This window comes from Pristiophorus japonicus, chromosome 14 (assembly GCF_044704955.1).
Source record: "Pristiophorus japonicus isolate sPriJap1 chromosome 14, sPriJap1.hap1, whole genome shotgun sequence".
Classification (NCBI taxonomy): Eukaryota; Metazoa; Chordata; class Chondrichthyes; family Pristiophoridae; genus Pristiophorus; species Pristiophorus japonicus.
The window spans coordinates 110,041,983-110,063,647 of record NC_091990.1 but is presented as its reverse complement, the minus strand read 5'-3'; the positions used below and the strand labels follow the sequence as shown (position 1 = coordinate 110,063,647).

Sequence of the window (21,665 nt, the reverse complement as noted above, 5' to 3'; positions counted from 1 at the left end):
ACTCATATCCGAACAATAATCTATGATAGATGGCTTCTAAAATTGTCCTATAAATAATGCTGGCCTAATGAAAATCATTGCAATGCACAATGTGTTGATGGTCATGAAATGTGATGTCTGTGATGATTTTGATAATGGTGGTGCTTTTGTCATGCATATGCTGTGTGTAGCGCTGGACTCACCTTGTGACCCTAGCACCTCCTTCTTCGCTAATAAGCTCATTTGTGTTTTGCAGCTCAGCCAGCAGCCCGGCCCCAGGCAAGACCACAGAGGCCAGAAGGTGGGGGCGCAGGGCCGGACTCGGCGAACGAACCTACTTCTGGTGCTGAGGAGGTCTGATTCTCGCCCGTCAATCCGCTGGGTCTGTTCTCTACGGATGAGAGCGCCGACTTCGAGGAACCTGCATCACCAGGCTCCAGAAGGTATTCCATCTCAAGGCCATCTAGTCCTCCTCCGGCCATTCTCGCCTCCACTCTGGTGGTACCAGGCCCAAGCACCTCACCACAGGACACCCCATTTGTCCCCAGGACGGCGCCGACCCTGCGGAGGTTTCGTTGACGTGGCAGGTCTGGTCCACGAGTGCCAGATGAGAGCGGAGAGATGGTTAAGTTGTCCAGGAGAACTGTAAACATTGGTGACCAGATCCTCAATGCATTGGGGGGCATATCCCGACAGCTGGCCACCATCTCTGGCACCATGACTAAGGAGGCCCTGGAGATGATAGCCAGGAACACTGCTGGTACAGGCCTCCCAGTGGTACACCACCCCTACATTCCGCACCACCAGTGCCAACGACACATGAGAGGCACGACCAAGATTCTGCTTCTGGATCCGAGAATGTTCCCACCTCGGCACCCCCTGCTCCCGTACCTGTGCAACCACCGCCTCTGCCTTCACCCCCCCAATGAGGCACCACCTGAGGAGCTCTTCGACCAGACGGCGTGGAGCGAGGAGGGGAGAAGAAGGGGAGGGGGGAAGGAAAATGAGGTGCATGTCCGCAGGCGATGGCTGTGTTATATCTCCATCTCGGTGTGTGCAACTTGTACTGTATGAGGGGAGGGGGCCACCTTCCTGCTTTGCATTTTTGTTCTGTGTTGCTGGACATGTTGATTGATGTCAATGGTCGAAAAAGTGGGGTGGGAGTGGATGTTTTTGCCCGTGATACTTATTATTTCAGACCAATGGTCATATTAAATGTTTTTTATTCAACATAATCTTGTTGCACATTGTCTCAGATAGCTGGACCGTTAAACATTGGTGACTCCTTAACATGAAAGGGTAAAATTAACTTGAATCAACTTAAACTTTAACTGGTACCAAGGTGATGCCCACCATTAATGTCTGAGCTGCACACACTCAGCAGTGTTTCAGCTTTGTCAATTACAGCAACGTTCTTTCAGGCAAACTGCTCATTTATGAGCTCCTGATGTAAGAGACTTGCAACTATGTAGCCACCACGAGCCCTTTCCTGTGGTCTGGAGGGGGGGCGTAGGCATGGTTGCTTTGTCAGCCTGATTGTCTGGCCCTAGGTCTGCATCCAGCCCCTCGTCCTCCTCTTCCTCTCTCTCCTGAGATGGACCATCAGTCCCTTCTGGCAATTCTTGTCCCCTCCTGATAGCCAAGTTGTGCAGCATGGAGCACACCACCACAAATTTAGCTACTTGCTCAGGGTTGTATTGTAGCTCCCCTCTTGAGTGCTCCAGCCATCTAAAGTGCTGCTTAAGCACAGTTATTGTTTTCTGGACCACATTGCGTGTGTCTCTGTGGCTCTCATTGTATCGCTTCTCGGCCTCGGTGTGGGTGTCACGCAGGGGGGTCATCAGCCAGGTGGCTAGGCCATATCGGTTGTCACCAAGCATCCAGCATTGTCCTTGTGGCTGACTCTTAACCATGTCAGAGACAGCGCTCTCATGCAGGATGTGAGCCTCATCGAAGCTGCCTGGACATTTAGCATTCACTGACATTATTATCTGGTTCTGGTCGACAACTAGTTGGACCTTCTGTTACGAAAAAGCTCTGGGTCCTGAGAAGGTGCCCACATGGCGATGTGAGTACACTGTATTGCTCCCTGCACCTTGGGGAACTTAGCAATGTCAGTCTGAGCCTCCGTGGTCATGGGGAAGCTGATAAAGTCCATCCTACGTGCATACAGGGCCTCCGTGACCTGTCTAATGCAGCGATGTATGGCATGGTGAGACAGAGGGGAAATGTCGACCGCGGAGGCCCGAAAGGAATCAGATGCGTAGAACGACAGTGCCACGGTGACCTTGACCTCGACGGACAGTGATGTCCTGATGGCAGGCTGCATATCTGCCCTAATGAGCTCACATATTGCAGTGATCACCACTTTGTAGAAGTGCAGTCTCCTAAGGCAGGTGTGCTCGGACACATCAAGGTAAGACCTCTTCTCCCTGTAAGTGCGGGGTGTGTATGGTCTGGACCTCCTCCTCATTCTGGCACATCTTAGATTGGGCACATAATGCTGTGCATTAAACGTTGTGCCATTTGCACTCTGCAGCATCTGCGTATTAATCAATGCAGGCTGAGAAATGGCTGGCCCCATTCCAATGAAAGTATAAAACCAATTGATTAGAAGCAATAATTTCCGCACTAAAAGACACCTACAGTAAAATCCAATTGTCTACGGTCTGTTGAGATGGTCACTTCACCTGAGAAGAACTCCAGAGTCAATCCAAACTCCGCCGAAATTGAAGCAGCCTTTTCAATGAAGCGACCTGCGATTTGAAAAATGGTGCCCACACCGCTGTGATTAGTTCAGAACAGTTCCACTTTTTCAGAGCAGTATTTTGGGTGAGCCATATTGTGGGCGAGATGTGTACGAGGTGGTGAAAGTGACGCTGGGCGATATACTGGGCGTTAGTTTGGGCAAATTTGATCTTTACGACAAAAAAAAGTGGGCAGTCGGTATTATTGAACCTCGTCGTTAATTACGTGCCGAAAGTCACGCTGGGCGATGTTATGGCCGTTGGTTTCGCCCATTTTGATGATTCCTCCTAAAAAAAGATGGCGGGCGGTATTAGTTTTTCCTGGCGTTTCGTAAATGGCGAAAGTAACGCTCGGCGATAAGTCTCTGAAAAATGGGCGGCAGTTTCCATTTTGTGACTAAATGGGCAATATCTGGGCGTTACCCTCATTTCAGTGGTAAAATAGACGTTAAGTGGGCGTTATGCATGCAAAAATAATGGAAAATCTAGCCCCATAGACCATGAAATTCCGGTCGGAGGCTTCTTTTGGACGAACGCCTCCGACCGTACCGGGTGCTCCCGGAGGAGTGTGGGATTCCGGTGGGGAGACCTTCTCTTCCCGCGCTGCGAAGTGCGCTCCCGCCCTCCAGGTTCCCACACAGGCGGTGTGATCACGTGTGACTGCTCAGCCAATCGGATACAGTATTCCACAGCTTTCTCATTAATAGCAATGGGAACTCCATATCTACGAGTTATCATTGCTATTAATGAGAAAAAAAACCACACTAAACACCATAATAAAAAAAAACACACCTCACATCATTTAAAAATAATTGAAATTAAAGTTAATAAATGTCTTCGAAAAAATAATTCTGATTTAAAAAAAACGTAATTATAGTTTTAAATAAACTTACTGTAGTGGGCAGGGTTTTTAACAATAAAATGTGTTTTTTAAATTTAATTTTAATATGTTTTTGTGTGTTTTAAAACTCTTAAAACTTTAAAACAGGCGCAAGAGTTTTGAGGATAGTTGCTGGGCAAGATATGGGTCAATCCCACAATCTTGCCCATGCAAATGTCCTCGCTCCCGAGATGCGGAGGATCTATCGAGCTCAAGCTCCAGCTTGACAGATCGGAAAAGCCGGTTTTCATTGCATGCACATTGTGCACTGAAAACCAGCTTTTGTGATGCCTTCGCGGGTCCGTAGACACTCCTTACGGACCCAGGGAGACCTGGATATCTGGGCCAATTAGTTGCTTGCTTTTAATGTCTGAGTCATAGAAACTTACAGCACAGAAGGAGGCCATTCGGCCCGTCTTGCCTGTGCCAGCTCTTTGAAAGAACTATCATAGTGCTGTGGGATCTTTTACATCCACCTGAGAGAGCAGACGGGGCCTCGGTTTAATATCTCATCCGAAAGACGGCACCTCTGACATTGCAGTGCTCCCTCAGCACTGCACTAGGAGTGTCAGCCTAGATTATGACCTCAAGTCCCTGGAGTGGGACTCGAACCCACAACCTTCTGACTCAGACACAAGAGAGTGCTGCCCACTGAGCCACAGCTGACTCACCAAGAGCCTGGCCAGACTCCGGAGTGCAACAGTGTAAGACTACACTCCCCAAGGAGCCTCAGTCCCTTCCACCCCCCACCTCACCTCACCTCCCCCTCCCTCTCCCGCAGTAAGGCTGGTGTAAATGCACTTTAAAACTAACTATACTGTTGCACCTGAATGCATGACCTCAACCTGCCCATGCTTTTCACACAGTGATTCACACAGATAAAGGTTCTCTGTGTTAATACTTGCTCCGTGAAATATACAAAGGTTACTTGTTACGCCCTGGTTATAGTGCAGCTACGAAACTCTGTAATTTCAGAAATATATTACAGCAACATTCTCTTTTACAAGCTCTGTGTTTTGTTTTTTTAGGCATAAACAGCTAATTAAAATGGATTTCTGCATTACTTTTATTCCAATGTTATTTACTGACACTAACAGGGTTTCATGTATGTACATTCTGTTTGTAGCCACCAGATGGTGTCATTGTTGGAGGCCACTGAGCAGCATGTACATGGTGCTGCTCAGGTATAAAAGACCAGCCATTTTGAGAGTCAGGCACTTTGGGCCTAAGTAAAGCAGAGCCAAGGGTGTACCTTGTTCAGTTAAACAGTACTCAATTTGAACTTTTATTGCATACATAACATTTGGCGACGAGAATACAAGAACCTTTGTTTGCAAAATGAGCACGATTGGATTTTTGGAGCGATTCGTGGAGGGAGAAGATTGGACAGACTTTGTGAGCCGTTTAAACCAGTACTTTGTGGCCAACAAAATGAAGGGGGTCGATGATGCAGATCAGCACCGGGCCGTGTTCCTCACTGTGTGTGGTTCAAAGATCTACGGTCTGATAAACAATCTACTCATGCCTAGTGATCCAACAGAGAAAACGTACGAGGAGTTGTGTACATTAGTACGGGAGCACCTCAAGCCAGACAATGGCATCGTCATCTTGATTTATAGGTTTTATACACACGTTCGATCGGAGGGCCAGAGTGGGGCAGAATTCGTTACCAACCTGAGACGTCTAGTGGGACCATACAAGTTCGGGACGGTGTTGGCAGACATGCTGCGAGACTTCTTTGTTATCGGTATCAACCACGAGGTGATCCTGCGCAAACTTCTGGTGGTGGAGGAGTTGGATTTAAAAAGGGCCATCCAGATCACTCAATCATGTATGACGATGGACAGGAGTCTAAAGCAAATAGCGGTGAAGAACTGAACCTCAGCAAGTACTGTAAATGTGATTGATTCGGCGTTCGGCAGAGCGGCACATGGCAGGGCCTATCCGGCTGCGTTTGCGAAACCTGTGGCTGCCCAAACTCCGCTAGCGGGAATGTATCCGACTTCTCCGTGTTGGCGTTGTGGAGGAAATCATCAGCACCAGCAGTGCCGATTTAAGCAATATAGTTACAAAGGCTGTCTGAGAGTGGGGCATCTCCAGCGCATGGCCGCAGATGAGCAAGCGAGCTGCGACACACCACGTGGAGGATGATAGTCAGACTAGCGCGGATCCAGATACTGTTGGGGAGTGCTAGTGCTGTTGGGGAGGATTTAAACTAATATGGCAGGGGGATGGGAACCAATGCAGGGAGACAGAGGGAAACAAAAAGGAGGCAAAAGCAAAAGACAGAAAGGAGATGAGGAAAAGTGGAGGGCAGAGAAACCCAAGGCAAAGAACAAAAAGGGCCACTGTACAGCAAAATTCTAAAAGGACAAAGGGTGTTAAAAAAACAAGCCTGAAGGCTTTGTGTCTTAATGCAAGGAGTATCCGCAATAAGGTGGATGAATTAATTGTGCAAATAGATGTTAACAAATATGATGTGATTGGGATTACGGAGACGTGGCTCCAGGATGATCAGGGCTGGGAACTCAACATTCAGGGGTATTCAACATTCAGGAAGGATAGAATAAAAGGAAAAGGAGGTGGGGTAGCATTGCTGGTTAAAGAGGAGATTAATGCAATAGTTAGGAAAGACATTAGCTTGGATGATGTGGAATCTATATGGTAGAGCTGCAGAACACCAAAGGGCAAAAAACGTTAGCAGGAGTTGTGTACAGACCTCCAAACAGTAATAGGGATGTTGGGGAGGGCATCAAACAGGAAATTAGGGGTGCATGCAATAAAGGTGTAGCAGTTATAATGGGTGACTTTAATATGCACATAGATTGGGCTAGCCAAACTGGAAGCAATACGGTGGAGGAGGATTTCCTGGAGTGCATAAGGGATGGTTTTCTAGACCAATACGTCGAGGAACCAACTAGGGGGGAGGCCATCTTAGACTGGGTGTTGTGTAATGAGAGAGGATTAATTAGCAATCTCATTGTGCAAGGCCCCTTGGGGAAGAGTGACCATAATATGGTGGAATTCTGCATTAGGATGGAGAATGAAACAGTAAATTCAGAGACCATGGTCCAGAACTTAAAGAAGGGTAACTTTGAAGGTATGAGGCGTGAATTGGCTAGGATAGATTGGCGAATGATACTTAGGGGGTTGACTGTGGATGGGCAATGGCAGACATTTAGAGACCGCATGGATGAATTACAACAATTGTACATTCCTGTCTGGCGTAAAAATAAAAAAGGGAAGGTGGCTCAACCGTGGCTATCTAGGGAAATCAGGGATAGTATTAAAGCCAAGGAAGTGGCATACAAATTGGCCAGAAATAGCAGCAAACCTGGGGACTGGGAGAAATTTAGAACTCAGCAGAGGAGGACAAAGGGTTTGATTAGGGCAGGGAAAATGGAGTACGAGAAGAACCTTGCAGGGAACATTAAGGCGGATTGCAAAAGTTTCTATAGGTATGTAAAGAGAAAAAGGTTAGTAAAGACAAACGTAGGTCCCCTGCAGTCAGAATCAGGGGAAGTCATAACGGGGAACAAAGAAATGGCAGACCAATTGAACAAGTACTTTGGTTCGGTATTCACTAAGGAGATTACAAACAACCTTCCGGATATAAAAGGGGTCAGAGGGTCTCGTAAGGAGGGGGAACTGAGGGAAATCTTTATTAGTCGGGAAATTGTGTTGGGGAAATTGATGGGATTGAAGGCCGATAAATCCCCAGGGCCTGATGGACTGCATCCCAGAGTACTTAAGGAGGTGGCCTTGGAAATAGCGGATGCATTGACAGTCATTTTCCAACATTCCATTGACTCTGGATCAGTTCCTATCGAGTGGAGGGTAGCCAATGTAACCCCACTTTTTAAAAAAGGAGGGAGAGAGAAAACAGGGAATTATAGACCGGTCAGCCTGACCTCAGTAGTGGGTAAAATGATGGAATCAATTATTAAGGATGTCATAGCAGTGCATTTGGAAAATGGTGACATGATAGGTCCAAGTCAGCATGGATTTGTGAAAGGGAAATCATGCGTGACAAATCTTCTGGAATTTTTTGAGGATGTTTCCAGTAAAGTGGACAAAGGAGAACCAGTTGATGTGGTATATTTGGACTTTCAGAAGGCTTTCGACAAGGTCCTACACAAGAGATTAATGTGCAAAGTTAAAGCACATGGGATTGGTGGTAGTGTGCTGACGTGGATTGAGAACTGGTTGTCAGACAGGAAGCAAAGAGTAGGAGTAAACGAGTACTTTTTAGAATGGCAGGCAGTGACTAGTGGGGTGACGCAAGGTTCTGTGCTGGGGCCCCAGCTGTTTACATTGTACATTAATGATTTAGACGAGGGGATTAAATGCAGTATCTCCAAATTTGCGGATGACACTAAGTTGGGTGGCAGTGTGAACTGCGAGGAGGATGGTATTAGGCTTCAGAGTGACTTGGATAGGTTAGGTGAGTGGGCAAATGCATGGCAGATGAAGTATAATGTGGATAAATGTGAGGTTATCCACTTTGGTGGTAAAAACAGAGAGACAGACTATTATCTGAATGGTGACAAATTAGGAAAAGGGAAGGTGCAACGAGACCTGGGTGTCATGGTACATCAGCCATTGAAGGTTAGCATGCAGGTACAGCAGGCGGTTAAGAAAGCAAATGGCATGTTGGCCTTCATAGCGAGGGGATTTGAATACAGGGGCAGGGAGGTGTTGCTACAGTTGTACAGGGCCTTGGTGAGGCCACACCTGGAGTATTGTGTACAGTTTTGGTCTCCTAACTTGAGGAAGGACATTCTTGCTATTGAGGGAGTGCAGCGAAGATTCACCAGACTGATTCCCGGGATGGCGGGACTGACCTATCAAGAAAGACTGGATCAACTGGGCTTGTATTCACTGGAGTTCAGAAGAATGAGAGGGGACCTCATGGAAACATTTAAAATTCTGACGGGTTTAGACAGGTTAGATGCAGGAAGAATGTTCCCAATGTTGGGGAAGTCCAGAACCAGGGGTCACAGTCTGAGGATAAGGGGTAAGCCATTTAGGACCGAGATGAGGAGAAACTTCATCACCCAGAGAGTGGTGAACCTGTGGAATTCTCTACCACAGAAAGTAGTTGAGGCCAATTCACTAAATATATTCAAAAGGGAGTTAGATGAAGTCCTTACTACTCGGGGGATCAAGGGTTATGGCGAGAAAGCAGGAAGGGGGTACTGAAGTTTCATGTTCAGCCATGAACTCATTGAATGGCGGTGCAGGCTAGAAGGGCTGAATGGCCTGCTCCTGCACCTATTTTCTATGTTTCTATGTTTCTATCAGAGATGCCAGAGGAGGAAGTGTATGGACTGTACTCCTTCATAACCAAAAATAAACCAATTTTGATTAATGTAAAGTTTAACGGGATACCGGTATCGATGGAACTGAACACGGGGGTAAGTCAATCGATCATGAACAAGAGGGCATTTAATAAGCTGTGGGATACTAAGACTGTGAGACCCAGGCTGAGCCATGTTAACGCCAAGCTGCGCACGTACACCAAAGACCTGATAAAGGTGATTGGCAGCGCACAAATTAATGTGTCGTATAACGGTGCAGTTCACGAGTTACCGTTGTGGATTGTTCCAGGCAATGGCCAATGCTGCTCGGCAGGAACTGGTTGGAGAAAATCAGATGTGACTGGAACGACATAAAGGCGTTGTCATCAAAGGAAGATACATGTGTCTAAATATTCAGCAAGTTCCCATCGCTGTTCGAGTATCGATAACTTCACGGGAGCCAAGGTGCAGATTCACGTGGACTCAGAGGCAAGACCCGTCCATCATAAAGCTCGGACAGTGCCGTATATGATGAGGGAGAAGGTCAAAATTGAACTGGACAGACTCCAGTGTGAAGGGATCATATCACCGGTTGAATTTAATGAATGGACCAGCCCCATTGTTCCTGTGCTGAAAAGTGATGGCACAGTCAGAATCTGTGGAGACTACAAGGCTACGATCAACAGGGTTTCGAAACAAGATCAGTACCCGTTATCGAAGGCTGATGTCTTATTTGCAATGCTAGCCAGAGGGAAGTCGTTCACAAAACTTGACTTGACGTCGGCCTATATGACGCAGGAGTTGGTCGAGACATCGAAGAGATTTACGTGCATTAACACGCACAAAGGACTATTTATTTACCACAGGTGCCCTTTTGGAATTCAATCGGCTGCAGCAATATTCCAGAGGAATATGGAAAGTCTACTGAAGTCCGTTCCCAGAACCGTCGTGTTCCAAGATGACATCCTGATCACTGGTCGTGACTCCCAAATGCACCAAGCCATAGAATGTGATGGAGCTGCATTCGTTCCTGGATCTACTCAACTACTTTGGTAACTTCCTACCTAAATTGAGCACCTTACTTGAACAACTGCACATGCTATTGAGAAAAGGCAACAACTGGGCGTGGGGCGCATCGCAAGACAGAGCTTTCGAGAAAGCCACCAATCTGCTTTGCTCGAACAAACTGCTGGTACATTATGACCCATGTAAATGTTTAGTTTTGGCATGTGACGCATCGTCATATGGAATTGGTTGCATACTCCAACAAACCAATGAGTCGGGGAAACTTCAACCTGTCGCGTAAGCATTCAAAAGTTTATCTAAAGCAGAAAGAGCCTACAGCATGGTAGAAAAAGAAGCTTTAGCATTTGTGTATGGTGTTAAAAAGATGCATCAATACCTGTTCGGTCTGAGGTTCGAATTAGAGACTGATCACAAGCCGCTTATTTCATTGTTTTCCGAGAGCAAAGGTATCAATACCAACGCTTCATCCCGCATCCAAAGGTGGACGCTGACATTATCTGCCTTTGATTATGTCATTCGCCACAGACCTGGCACAGAGAATTGTGCCGATGCTTTGAGCCGGTTGCCGTTGCTCACACCGGAGGTGGAAATACCACAACCGACGGATCTAATGTTAATCATGGAGAATTTTGAGAGTGAAGGAACCCCTGTCACGGCTCAACAAGTTAAGACCTTGCCCAGCCAGGACCCGATTTTATCAGTGGTAAAGGGTTGCATTCTCAAACGGGATTGATCTGCCATACCTAAGCAAATGTGCGAGGAGGCCAAACCGTACATTCGTCACAAGGACAAATTGTCTATTCAATCAGATTGCATATTGAGGAGCAATCGAGTTGTAATGCCCAAGAACGGGAGAGAGAAGTTGGTGCGTGAGTTACATAGCACACATCCTGCTATAGTGATGATAAAGGCCATCACCAGGTCCCATGTACATTGGCCAGGAATTGATTCTGAGCTGGAAGCATGCGTGCATCAGTGCAACACTTGCATGCAGCTCAGCAAAGCACCAGCGGAATCGCCGCTGAGTCTGTGGTCGTGGCCATCCAAACCTTGGTCCAGGATCCATGTAGATTTTGCAGGTCCCTTCCTGGGCAAGATGTTTTTAGTGGTGGTGAACGCTTATTCGAAGTGGATAGAATGCATAATCATGTCATCCAGCATGTCCACGGCAACCATAGAGAATCTCAATGTCATGTTCGCAACACATGGTCTGCCTGACATAGTGGTGAGCGACAATGGGTCATGCTTCACCAGTCAGGAGTTTCAGGAGTTTGTGAAACTTAATGGCATGAAACATGTAAGGTCAGCACCGTTCAAGCCTGCGTCCAACAGGCAAGCAGAACATGCATACAAATTATCAAGCAAAGCATGAGGAGAGTAACCCAAGGGTCACTGCAGACCCACTTGTCCTGCATATTGCTGAGTTACAGGACAAGACCCCACTCACTCACAGGGGTCTCGCCTGCTGAACTCATGATGAAAAGAGGTCTTAAGACCAAGCTATCTCTGGTACACCCGGATTTAAATAATCATGTTGAATACAGAAGACAAAGTCAACAATGGTACCACAATCGCGCAGATTTCTGTTAATGATCCTGTATATGTGTTGAACTATGGTCAGGGTCCCAAATGGATCGCTGGTACGGTCATAGCCAAGGAGGGCAACAGAGTATTCGTTATTAAGCTCAAGAATGGGCAAACTTGCAGGAAACACGTGCATCAGACAAAGCTGAGGCACACAGACGAGCCAGAACAGTCGGACGAAGAAACCATCGACGACCAACCAACGTACCAGCAGTCTTCAGAGGACTCAAGGGTCATCAGTGAACCCGGAATTTCCATCATGGACCTGTTCGGTAAAAATGAACTTGTAATTCCTGACATGGCCACTGCCATCTCCAACAAGTCAGTTTTCCAGCCATCAGCCACATCAGACCCCGCACACTCACCCAGGGCTGGAATCGAACTGAGGCGGTCAACCCAGGAGCGCAAAGCACCAAACCTTCTCAACCTGTGGAAGACTGTGATAAGATCTCAGAGAGGGGTATTATCATGTATTTACATTCTGTTTGTAGCTACCAGATGGCATCATTGTTGGAGGCCACTGAACAACACGCACATGGTGCTGCTCAGGTATAAAAGGCCAGCCATTTTGAGAGTCAGGCACTTTGGGCCAAAATAAAGCAGAGCCAAAGTCGTACCTTGCTTAATTAAACAGTACTTGGTTTGAACCTTTATTGCATACCTAATCTGCCCATGCTTTTCACACACTGATTCACACAGATAAAGGTTCTCTGTGTTAATACTGGCTCCGTGAAAGATACAAAGGTTACTTGCTACACCCTGCTTATAGTGCAGCTACGAAACTCTGTAATTTCAGAAATATAATACAGCCACATTCTCTTTTACAAGCTCTTTATTTTGTGTTGTTTTTTAGGCATAAACAGCTAATAAAAATGGATTTCTGCATTACTTTTATTCCAATGTTATTAACTGACACTAACAGGGGGATGAGCTCTCCTCTCCTTTACACTGTTATCATATTTCCAGCCTCTCCAGTCCACTTCCTTGTTATCCCCAATATTATGACAAGCTGGCACTGTATTTGAACATTGTAAATGAGCAGATCCTATTCTCCCGGATGTACAAGCGTGAAGGCTCCTTAAAATTCAGTCCTTTAAAAGTCTGACAGTTTTGACGAGGTAAGAATGAGGCAGCACCTCACAGGCTCAAGTTAATGAGTTCAGTGACAGTTTCTTGTATTCCTGCCTGGCAGTTTTCAGTACTAGGAGCAGCTCGCCGAAGCAAAGCAGTTACTGGGATTGAGGGAAGAGCGACAGGAGACTTCAGGAGAGAACCTGCCACAATATGAGGAGACGATTCAGCGGGAAGGTATCTCCCAGCATTATCAAAGAGTTGGATGTCTTCCCAAAAGTTCTTGACGCTTGTGTCGAGACATCTGTTACTGGAGGCACAGGTGACCTGCCACTTTTCCAAGCAACTTTATCTTTCGAAATAATTAGCATTTAAGTAACATTTTCCTATATTACAACAGTGACTACACTCCAAAAGTACTTCATTGGCTGTAAAGCGCTTTGAGACGTCCGGTGGTCGTGAAAGTTGCTATACAAATGCAACTTTTTCTTTCTTTTCTTTCCTTCATAAAAGTCATAATTTCTGCGAGATTTTAAACGGAGAGATAAAAGGAAAGACTTGTATTTCTATCGCGCCTTTCACAGAATGAAAGTCAAAGATTGAAAGAAAGAGAGAAAAAAGAATGAAAGAAAGAAAGAGAGAAAGAAAAAAAGAGAGAAAGAGAGCGAGAAAGAAAGAGAGGAAGGAAGGAAGGAAGAAAGAGAGAAAGAGAGCGAGAAAGAAAGAGAGAGAGAGCAAGAAAGAAAGAGAGAAAAGAAGGAAGGAAGAGAGAAAAAAGATAGAAAGATAGAAAGAAAGAAAGAAAAATAACAAAAGACAGAAAGAATGAAGGAAAAAAGAATCGTATTTCTACAGCTTCTTTCCCGACTTCAGAACATCTCAAATTGCCTTACAGCCAATGAAGTACTCGAGCTCTCGCTCATTGGCGATGGGTAGCGCTCCCTAATGGATTGTAGTCGTGTGCAGTCAATTGATCAGTAACTTTCGAGATAAGGCACTGTCAATGGAATTAAAATAAATCCTTCTCAGTGGGGCTGGAGTTTGTCAGCACCTTGTGAATGTAAAGTCTCAGTTAGACTGCACAGTCAACCTTCAACTGAAAACCCATATAGTGGGAAGTAACAACTGGTAGAAGTAGCTATACTGCTGGCTATGCAAATCTGGGCTCAGTTCGTCATGAGGGAGCTCTGCACATTGGGTGCTTAGACACCTCCGCAATACTCCCTGTATCTAGGGCCACACGACTGGCAGAGATCGGCTTTGTTACAACATTAAAGTCAAATTCAATGCTAAGTTTATAAAGCCACCCATAACTAGTCCTCTCTGGATGACTCGCCTCTGAGTGAGAAGATTGTGGCTTCGAGTTCCACTCCAGAGACTTGAGCACATAATCTAGGCTGACACTCCCAGTGCAGTGCTGAGGGAGTGTTACACTGTCGGAGGTCTTGTCTTTTAGAGACGTTAAACTGATGCCTTCTTCTTGTCTCAGATGGAAGTAAAAGATCCCATGGCACGATTTCGAAGAAGAGTAGCGAGTTCTCCCTGCTGTCCTGGGGCCAACATTTATCCTTCAACTAACATCACTAAAACATATGATCTGGTCATTTATCTGTTTGTGGGAGCTTGCTGTGCGCAAATTGGCTGTGAAGCGCTTTGGAATGTCTTGAAGTTGTGAAAGGCGCTATATAAATGCAAGTCTTTCTTTGTTTCATTATTAAACCTGAAGTTATACTTCAACTGCGGGCCAAAGCCAGCCGGTTTTAATGCACTCAGGAGTCAAATGAAAGCATAATGTCCCAGTTATACTGCCACTTGCGCATCTGTGACCAACTGAAACAGGAATGATTTTCCAGAATGTGATAGCTAGAATGTGACACCAGAATGTGACACCCTGAATGTGACACCCAGAAAGTGACGCCTAGAATGTGACACCATTAATGTGACACCCAGAATGTGACATCTAGAATGTGACACCCTGAATGTGACACCCTGAAAGCAAAAGACAGAAAGGAGATGAGGAAAAGTGGAGGGCAGAGAAACCCAAGGCAAAGAACAAAAAGGGCCACTGTACAGCAAAATTCTAAAAGGACAAAGGGTGTTAAAAAAGCAAGCCTGAAGGCTTTGTGTCTTAATGCAAGGAGTATCCGCAATAAGGTGGATGAATTAACTGTGCAAATAGATGTTAACAAATATGATGTGATTGGGATTACGGAGACGTGGCTCCAGGATGATCAGGGCTGGGAACTCAACATCCAGGGGTATTCAACATTCAGGAAGGATAGAATAAAAGGAAAAGGAGGTGGGGTAGCATTGCTGGTTAAAGAGGAGATTAATGCAATAGTTAGGAAAGACATTAGCTTGGATGATGTGGAATCTATATGGTAGAGCTGCAGAACACTAAAGGGCAAAAATCGTTAGTGGGAGTTGTGTAAAGACCTCCAAACAGTAGTAGTGATGTTGGGGAGGGCATCAAACAGGAAATTAGGAGTGCATGCAATAAAGGTGCAGCAGTTATAATGGGTGACTTTAATATGCACATAGATTGGGCTAGCCAAACTGGAAGCAATACGGTGGAGGAGGATTTCCTGGAATGCATAAGGGATGGTTTTCTAGACCAATATGTCGAGGAACCAACTAGGGGGGAGGCCATCTTAGACTGGGTGTTGTGTAATGAGAGAGGATTAATTAGCAATCTCATTGTGCGAGGCCCCTTGGGGAAGAGTGACCATAATATGGTGGAATTCTGCATTAGGATGGAGAATGAAACAGTTAATTCAGAGACCATGGTCCAGAACTTAAAGAAGGGTAACTTTGAAGGTATGAGGCATGAATTGGCTAAGATAGATTGGCTAATGATACTTAAGGGGTTGACTGTGGATGGGCAATGGCAGACATTTAGAGACCGCATGGATGAATTACAACAATTGTACATTCCTGTCTGGCGTAAAAATAAAAAAGGGAAGGTGACTCAACCGTGGCTATCTAGGGAAATCAGGGATAGTATTAAAGCCAAGGAAATGGCATACAAATTGGCCAGAAATAGCAGCGAACCTGGGGACTGGGAGAAATTTAGAACTCAGCAGAGGAGGACAAAGGGTTTGATTAGGGCAGGGAAAATGGAGTACGAGAAGAAGCTTGCAGGGAACATTAAGGCGGATTGCAAAAGTTTCTATAGGTATGTAAAGAGAAAAAGGTTAGTAAAGACAAACGTAGGTCCCCTGCAGTCAGAATCAGGGGAAGTCATAACGGGGAACAAAGAAATGGCAGACCAATTGAACAAGTACTTTGGTTCAGTATTCACTAAGGAGGACACAAACAACCTTCCGGATATAAAAGTGGTCAGAGGGTCTATTAAGGAGGAGGCACTGAGGGAAATCTTTATTAGTCGGGAAATTGTGTTGGGGAAATTGATGGGATTGAAGGCCGATAAATCCCCAGGGCCTGATGGACTGCATCCCAGAGTACTTAAGGAGGTGGCCTTGGAAATAGCGGATGCATTGACAGTCATTTTCCAACATTCCATTGACTCTGGATCAGTTCCTATCGAGTGGAGGGTAGCCAATGTAACCCCACTTTTTAAAAAAGGAGGGAGAGAGAAAGCAGGGAATTATAGACCGGTCAGCCTGACCTCAGTAGTGGGTAAAATGATGGAATCAATTATTAAGGATGTCATAGCAGCGCATTTGGAAAATGGTGACATGATAGGTCCAAGTCAGCATGGATTTGTGAAAGGGAGATCATGCTTGACAAATCTTCTGGAATTTTTTGAGGATGTTTCCAATAAAGTGGACAAAGGAGTACCAGTTGATGTGGTATATTTGGACTTTCAGAAGGCTTTCGACAAGGTCCCACACAGGAGATTAATGTGCAAAGTTAAAGCACATGGGATTGGGGGTAGAGTGCTGACGTGGATTAAGAACTGGTTGGCAGACAGGAAGCAAAGAGTAGGAGTAAATGGGTACTTTTCGGAATGGCAGGCAGTGACTAGTGGGGTACCGCAGGGTTCTGTGCTGGGGCCCCAGCTGTTTACATTGTACATTAATGATTTAGACGAGGGGATTAAATGTAGTATCTCCAAATTTGCGGATGACACTAAGTTGGGTGGCAGTGTGAGCTGCGAGGAGGATGCTATTAGGCTACAGAGTGACTTGGATAGGTTAGGTGAGTGGGCAAATGCGTGGCAGATGAAGTATAATGTGGATAAATGTGAGGTTATCCACTTTGGTGGTAAAAACAGAGAGACAGACTATTATCTGAATGGTGACAGATTAGGAAAAGGGAAGGTGCAACGAGACCTGGGTGTCATGGTACATCAGTCATTGAAGGTTAGCATGCAGGTACAGCAGGCGGTTAAGAAAGCAAATGGCATGTTGGCCTTCATAGCGAGGGGATTTGAGTACAGGGGCAGGGAGGTGTTGCTACAGTTGTACAGGGCCTTGGTGAGGCCACACATGGAGTATTGTGTACAGTTTTGGTCTCCTAACTTGAGGAAGGACATTCTTGCTATTGAGGGAGTGCAGCGAAGATTCACCAGACTGATTCCCGGGATGGTGGGACTGACCTATCAAGAAAGACTGGATCAACTGGGCTTGTATTCACTGGAGTTCAGAAGAGTGAGAGGGGACCTCATAGAAACGTTTAAAATTCTGACGGGTTTGGACAGGTTGGATGCAGGAAGAATGTTCCCAATGTTGGGGAAGTCCAGAACCAGGGGTCACAGTCTAAGGATAAGGGGTAAGCCATTTAGGACCGAGATGAGGAGAAACTTCTTCACCCAGAGAGTGGTGAACCTGTGGAATTCTCTACCACAGGAAGTAGTTGAGGCCAATTCACTAAATATATTCAAAAGGGAGTTAGATGAAGTCCTTACTACTCGGGGGATCAAGGGGTATGGCGTGAAAGCAGGAAGTGGGTACTGAAGTTTCATGTTCAGCCATGAACTCATTGAATGGCGGTGCAGGCTAGAAGGGCTGAATGGCCTGCTCCTGCACCTATTTTCTATGTTTCTATGTTTCTATGACTACCAGATATCCAGGAGCAGAGTATAAAAATAATGAAGTGATTCTAAGGCTGCGAGCTTATCTCAGGTTTCGGAAGATGGTGATAAAGAGCTCAGTTTGTGACGTTATCGGAAGCCCTTCAATGAGATTACAGGAGAGATTGGATATAAAAATGATCTAATCTTCACTATAGTGATGTTAAGCTATCTTTACAACACAATAAGTAGGAACCTTGAATTATTTCTTGCAGTTTCACTTCTGACCTTCACCCTAATTGCTATCCTATCCATCGGGGAATTCTCCTATTACCGCGACTCCTGGATAAAGTACAACTATCAGGTTGACACGAATATCTCCAGGTATGATTACCTCGATTTACAGAAGCTATCTAAGGGCAGGTTGGGCCTATACTCATTGGAGTTGAGAAGAATGAGAGGTGATCTTATTGAAACGTATAAGATTCTGAGGGGGCTTGACAGGGTAGATGCAGAGAGGATGTTTCCCCTTGTGGGGGAATCTAGACAAGGGGGCATAGGTTCAGAATAAGGGGTCGTCCATTTAAAATGGAGATGAGGAGAAATTTTTTCTCTCAGAGGGTCATGACTCTTTGGAATTCTCTATCCCAGAGAGCTGTGGAGGAGGCTAGATCAATGAATGCATTTAAGGTGGAGATAGACAGATTTTTGAACAATAAGGGAGTCAAGGGTTATAGGAAATGAGTGGGGAAGTAGAGTTGAGGCCAAGATCAGACCAGTCATGATCTTATTGAATGATGGAACGGGCTCCAAGGGCCAAATAGCCTAATCCTGCTCCTATTTCTTATGTTCTTATGTTGCTGTTGGAGGGCAAGGTATGGTACAGGTGCTAATTCACTTGTACCACAATCTTCCTTTACGTTCTTGGTCTCCTTGGATTTTAAACATTTCATTCTTGGGATGTGGGCGGCCCTAGCAAAGGCCAGCATTTATTGCCCATCCCTAGTTGCCATTTGAGAAGCTGATAGTGAGCCGTCTTCTTGAACTGTTTCCCATCCCGTGTGGTGAAGGTGCTCCCACAGCGCGGTTAGGGAGGGAGTTCCAGGATTTTGACCCAGCGACGATGAAAGAACGGCCGATATATTTCCAAGTCAGGATGGTGTGTGACTTGGAGGGGAACTTGGAGGTGGTGGTGTTCCCATGCGCCTGCTGCCCTTGACCTTCTAGGTGGTAGAGGTCGCGTGTTTGGAAGGTCGAAGAGGCCTTGGCGAGTTGCTGCAGGGCATCTTGTAGATACTCCTTATGTTCTGGTATCTATTATTAAAATATTTGTTTATCGGTCTGAAAATTCCATGCTGATTTTATCTCTGCTCACAACTTCTAAGTTCATCGGGTGTCAGCCATGGCTCAGTGAGTAGCACTCTTTCTTCTGAGTTAGAAGGTCTTGGGTTAAAGCCTTTAGGTTGGATTTTTGGTTGTCTAACGCCTCGGTTAGTGGCCAGTGGGTGCGTTAATGGGAGCGTTAAAGATTATCGACCGGGAACGCAGCATTTAGCGCCCCGACGGAAAATTCATCAGAGGCTCACTGGGGGCTCAAACCAGTAGCGCCCGGCTGCTGACGATTGCTCCGATCCTGACGTATTCCTGGTGCAACGGTAAATTCGGTGCAGCCGCCTCATTGAGCGCCCGCCAAAAACAACGTCTGGAAAAACAGTCGGTGCAGGCTTGCAGAGTCGTTAACTGGCGGCTACTTAAAGAGATGAGGATACGCTTCCCTCGGAGGTCATAGTCAGTGCAATGTTTACACACAGCACGGTGCGTGAGCCTCCGAGTTTGCAGCGGTAGACAGACAGACAAAGAAGTTATTTTGAAAACTTTAATGGGTGCATTACTATGCCGCGCCTTTAAGATTCAGCTTTTCCCGGGATCTGATTCGGAGTTCCGCCCATGCGCAATGGGTCTGCCAAATGTACCGATCAAACTTTCACTTCTTCTTCTTAGGCAGTCCCTCGGAGTCGAGGATGACTTGCTTCCACAATAATATGAGTTCTCAGGTGACTGAGGACTCCAACGTGGGACCTACAGTCTCTGTCACAGGTGGGGCAGACGGTGGTTGAAGGGACGGGTGGGTGGGGTGCCTGGATTGTCGTGCGCTCCTTCCGCTGTTTACGCTTGGTCTCCGCTTTTTCCCAGCGAAGAGATGTTCAATGCGTTCCCGGATGCTTCTCCTCCACTTTGAGCGGTCTTGGGCCAGGGATTCCCAGATGTCAGTGGGGATGTTGTACTTTTTCAAGGAGGCTTTGAGGGTATCCTTGAAGCATTTCCTCTGCCCACCTGGGGCTCACTTACTGTGTCGGAACGCTGAGTAGAGTGCTTGTTTTTGGAGTCTCGTATTGGGCATGCGAACGATGTGGCCCGCCCAACGGAGCTGATCAAGTGTGGTCAATGGTTCGATGCTGGGGATGTTGGCCTGAGCGAGAACACTGATGTTGGTGCGCCTATCCTGCCAATGGATTTGCAGGATTTTGCAGAGGAAGCGTTGTTGGTAATTCTCAAGTGCTTTGAGGTACCCGCTCTACATGGTCCATGTCTCTGAGGCATATAGGAGGGCGGGTATCACTACTGTTCTGTAGACCATGAGCTTGGTGCCGGGTTTGAGGTCCTAGTCTTCAAACACTCTCTTCCTCAGGTGACCGAAGGTTCTATTGGCACACTGAAGGTAGTGCTGGACTTCGTCATCGATGTGTGCCCTTGTTGACAGTAGGCTCCCGAGATATGGAAAATGGTCCACATTGTCCAAGATCGCGTCATGGATCTTGATAATCAGGGGGCAGAACTGTGTGGCGGGGACAGGTTGGTAGAGGACCTTTGTCTTATGGATGTTTAGTGTAAGGCCCATGCTCTCATAAACTTCAGTGAAGGTGTTGACGATGGTTTGGAGTTCGACCTCTGAGTGTGCGCAAAGGCAAGCGTCATCTGCATACTGTAATTCAATGAGAGAGCATGGGACGACCTTGGATCTGGACTGGAGGCGATGGAAGTTGAACAATTTCCCGCTTGTTCTGTAGATTAGCTCCACTCCAGCGGGGAGCTTACTGAGGGTGATATGGAGCATTGCAGCAAGGAAGATCAAAAAGAGCGTTGGTGCGATGACACCACTTGCTTGACCCCGGTCCGAACGTGAATTGGGTCTATGGTGGATACGTCGGTCAGGATCACGGCTTGCATGTCATCGTGAAGCAGGTGGAGGATAGTGACAAACTTTTAAGGGCAGCCAAATCTGAGGAGGACACTCCATAATCCCTCACGGTTGACAGTGTTGAAGGCATTTGTGAAGTCAATGAAGGCCATGTACAGCGGTTAGTGCTGTTCCTGGCATTTCTCTTGAATTTGACGCATGGTGAAGATCATGTCCATTGTGCCCCTTAGTGGGCAGAATCCACATTGCAACTCTGGGAGGAGCTCTTCAGCCACTGGGAGAAGGCGATTGAGGAGGATTCTTGCAATGACTTTCCCTGTGGCAGACAGCAGGGAAACTCCTCTGTAATTACCACAATCGGACTTGCCACCTTTCTTGAAGATGGTCATGATTATGACGTCTTTGAGATCCCCTGGCATGCTCTCCACCTTCCAAATAAGGGAAATGAGTTCATGTATTTGTGCCAATGCTTTAGAGCTTCAGTGGGGATTCCATCTGCTCCTGAGGCCTTGTTGTTCTTCAGTTGTAGAATGGCCTTTTCAAACTCATGCCGGACTGGGGTTGTGCCAAGGTGGTGGCGCATAGCATGCTGCGGGATGGAGTTGAGGGCACTCATGTCGAAGACAGAGTCTCGGTTAAGAAGATCTTCGAAGTGCTCCTTCCAGCGGGCACTGACTGCCTCTCTGGCCTTAATGAGTACCTCTCCATTCTTGGCCCACAATGGGGTAGACCTTGGGTGCTTGGGCCATAGGTGGTCTTGACTGCGCTAAACAATCCACACACGTCGTGGTTGTCGGCAAGTTGCTGAATCTCCTGCGTTTTCTTCACCCACCATCTGTTTTTTAGGTCATGAGTTTTTTGTTGAACCTCAGCCTTCAGACATCTATAGAGCTGCTTTCTTGCT

At 46.4% G+C, this 21,665-nt stretch overlaps 1 protein-coding gene across 3 annotated transcripts in view; it reads left to right on the top strand.

The window, feature by feature from the left end:
* Positions 1-12,650: 12,650 nt before the first annotated feature.
* Positions 12,651-21,665, top strand: part of LOC139280041 (endoplasmic reticulum-Golgi intermediate compartment protein 2-like) — a 103,928-nt gene continuing 94,913 nt past the window's right edge. For all 3 annotated transcript variants that reach the window (XM_070899491.1, XM_070899490.1, XM_070899492.1), the window contains exons 1-2: positions 12,651-12,909; positions 17,838-17,946. In XM_070899491.1, coding sequence (XP_070755592.1) covers positions 12,801-12,909; positions 17,838-17,946 — 218 coding nt within the window. In that variant the 5' untranslated portion in view covers positions 12,651-12,800. The remainder of the gene's footprint in view (positions 12,910-17,837; positions 17,947-21,665) is intronic.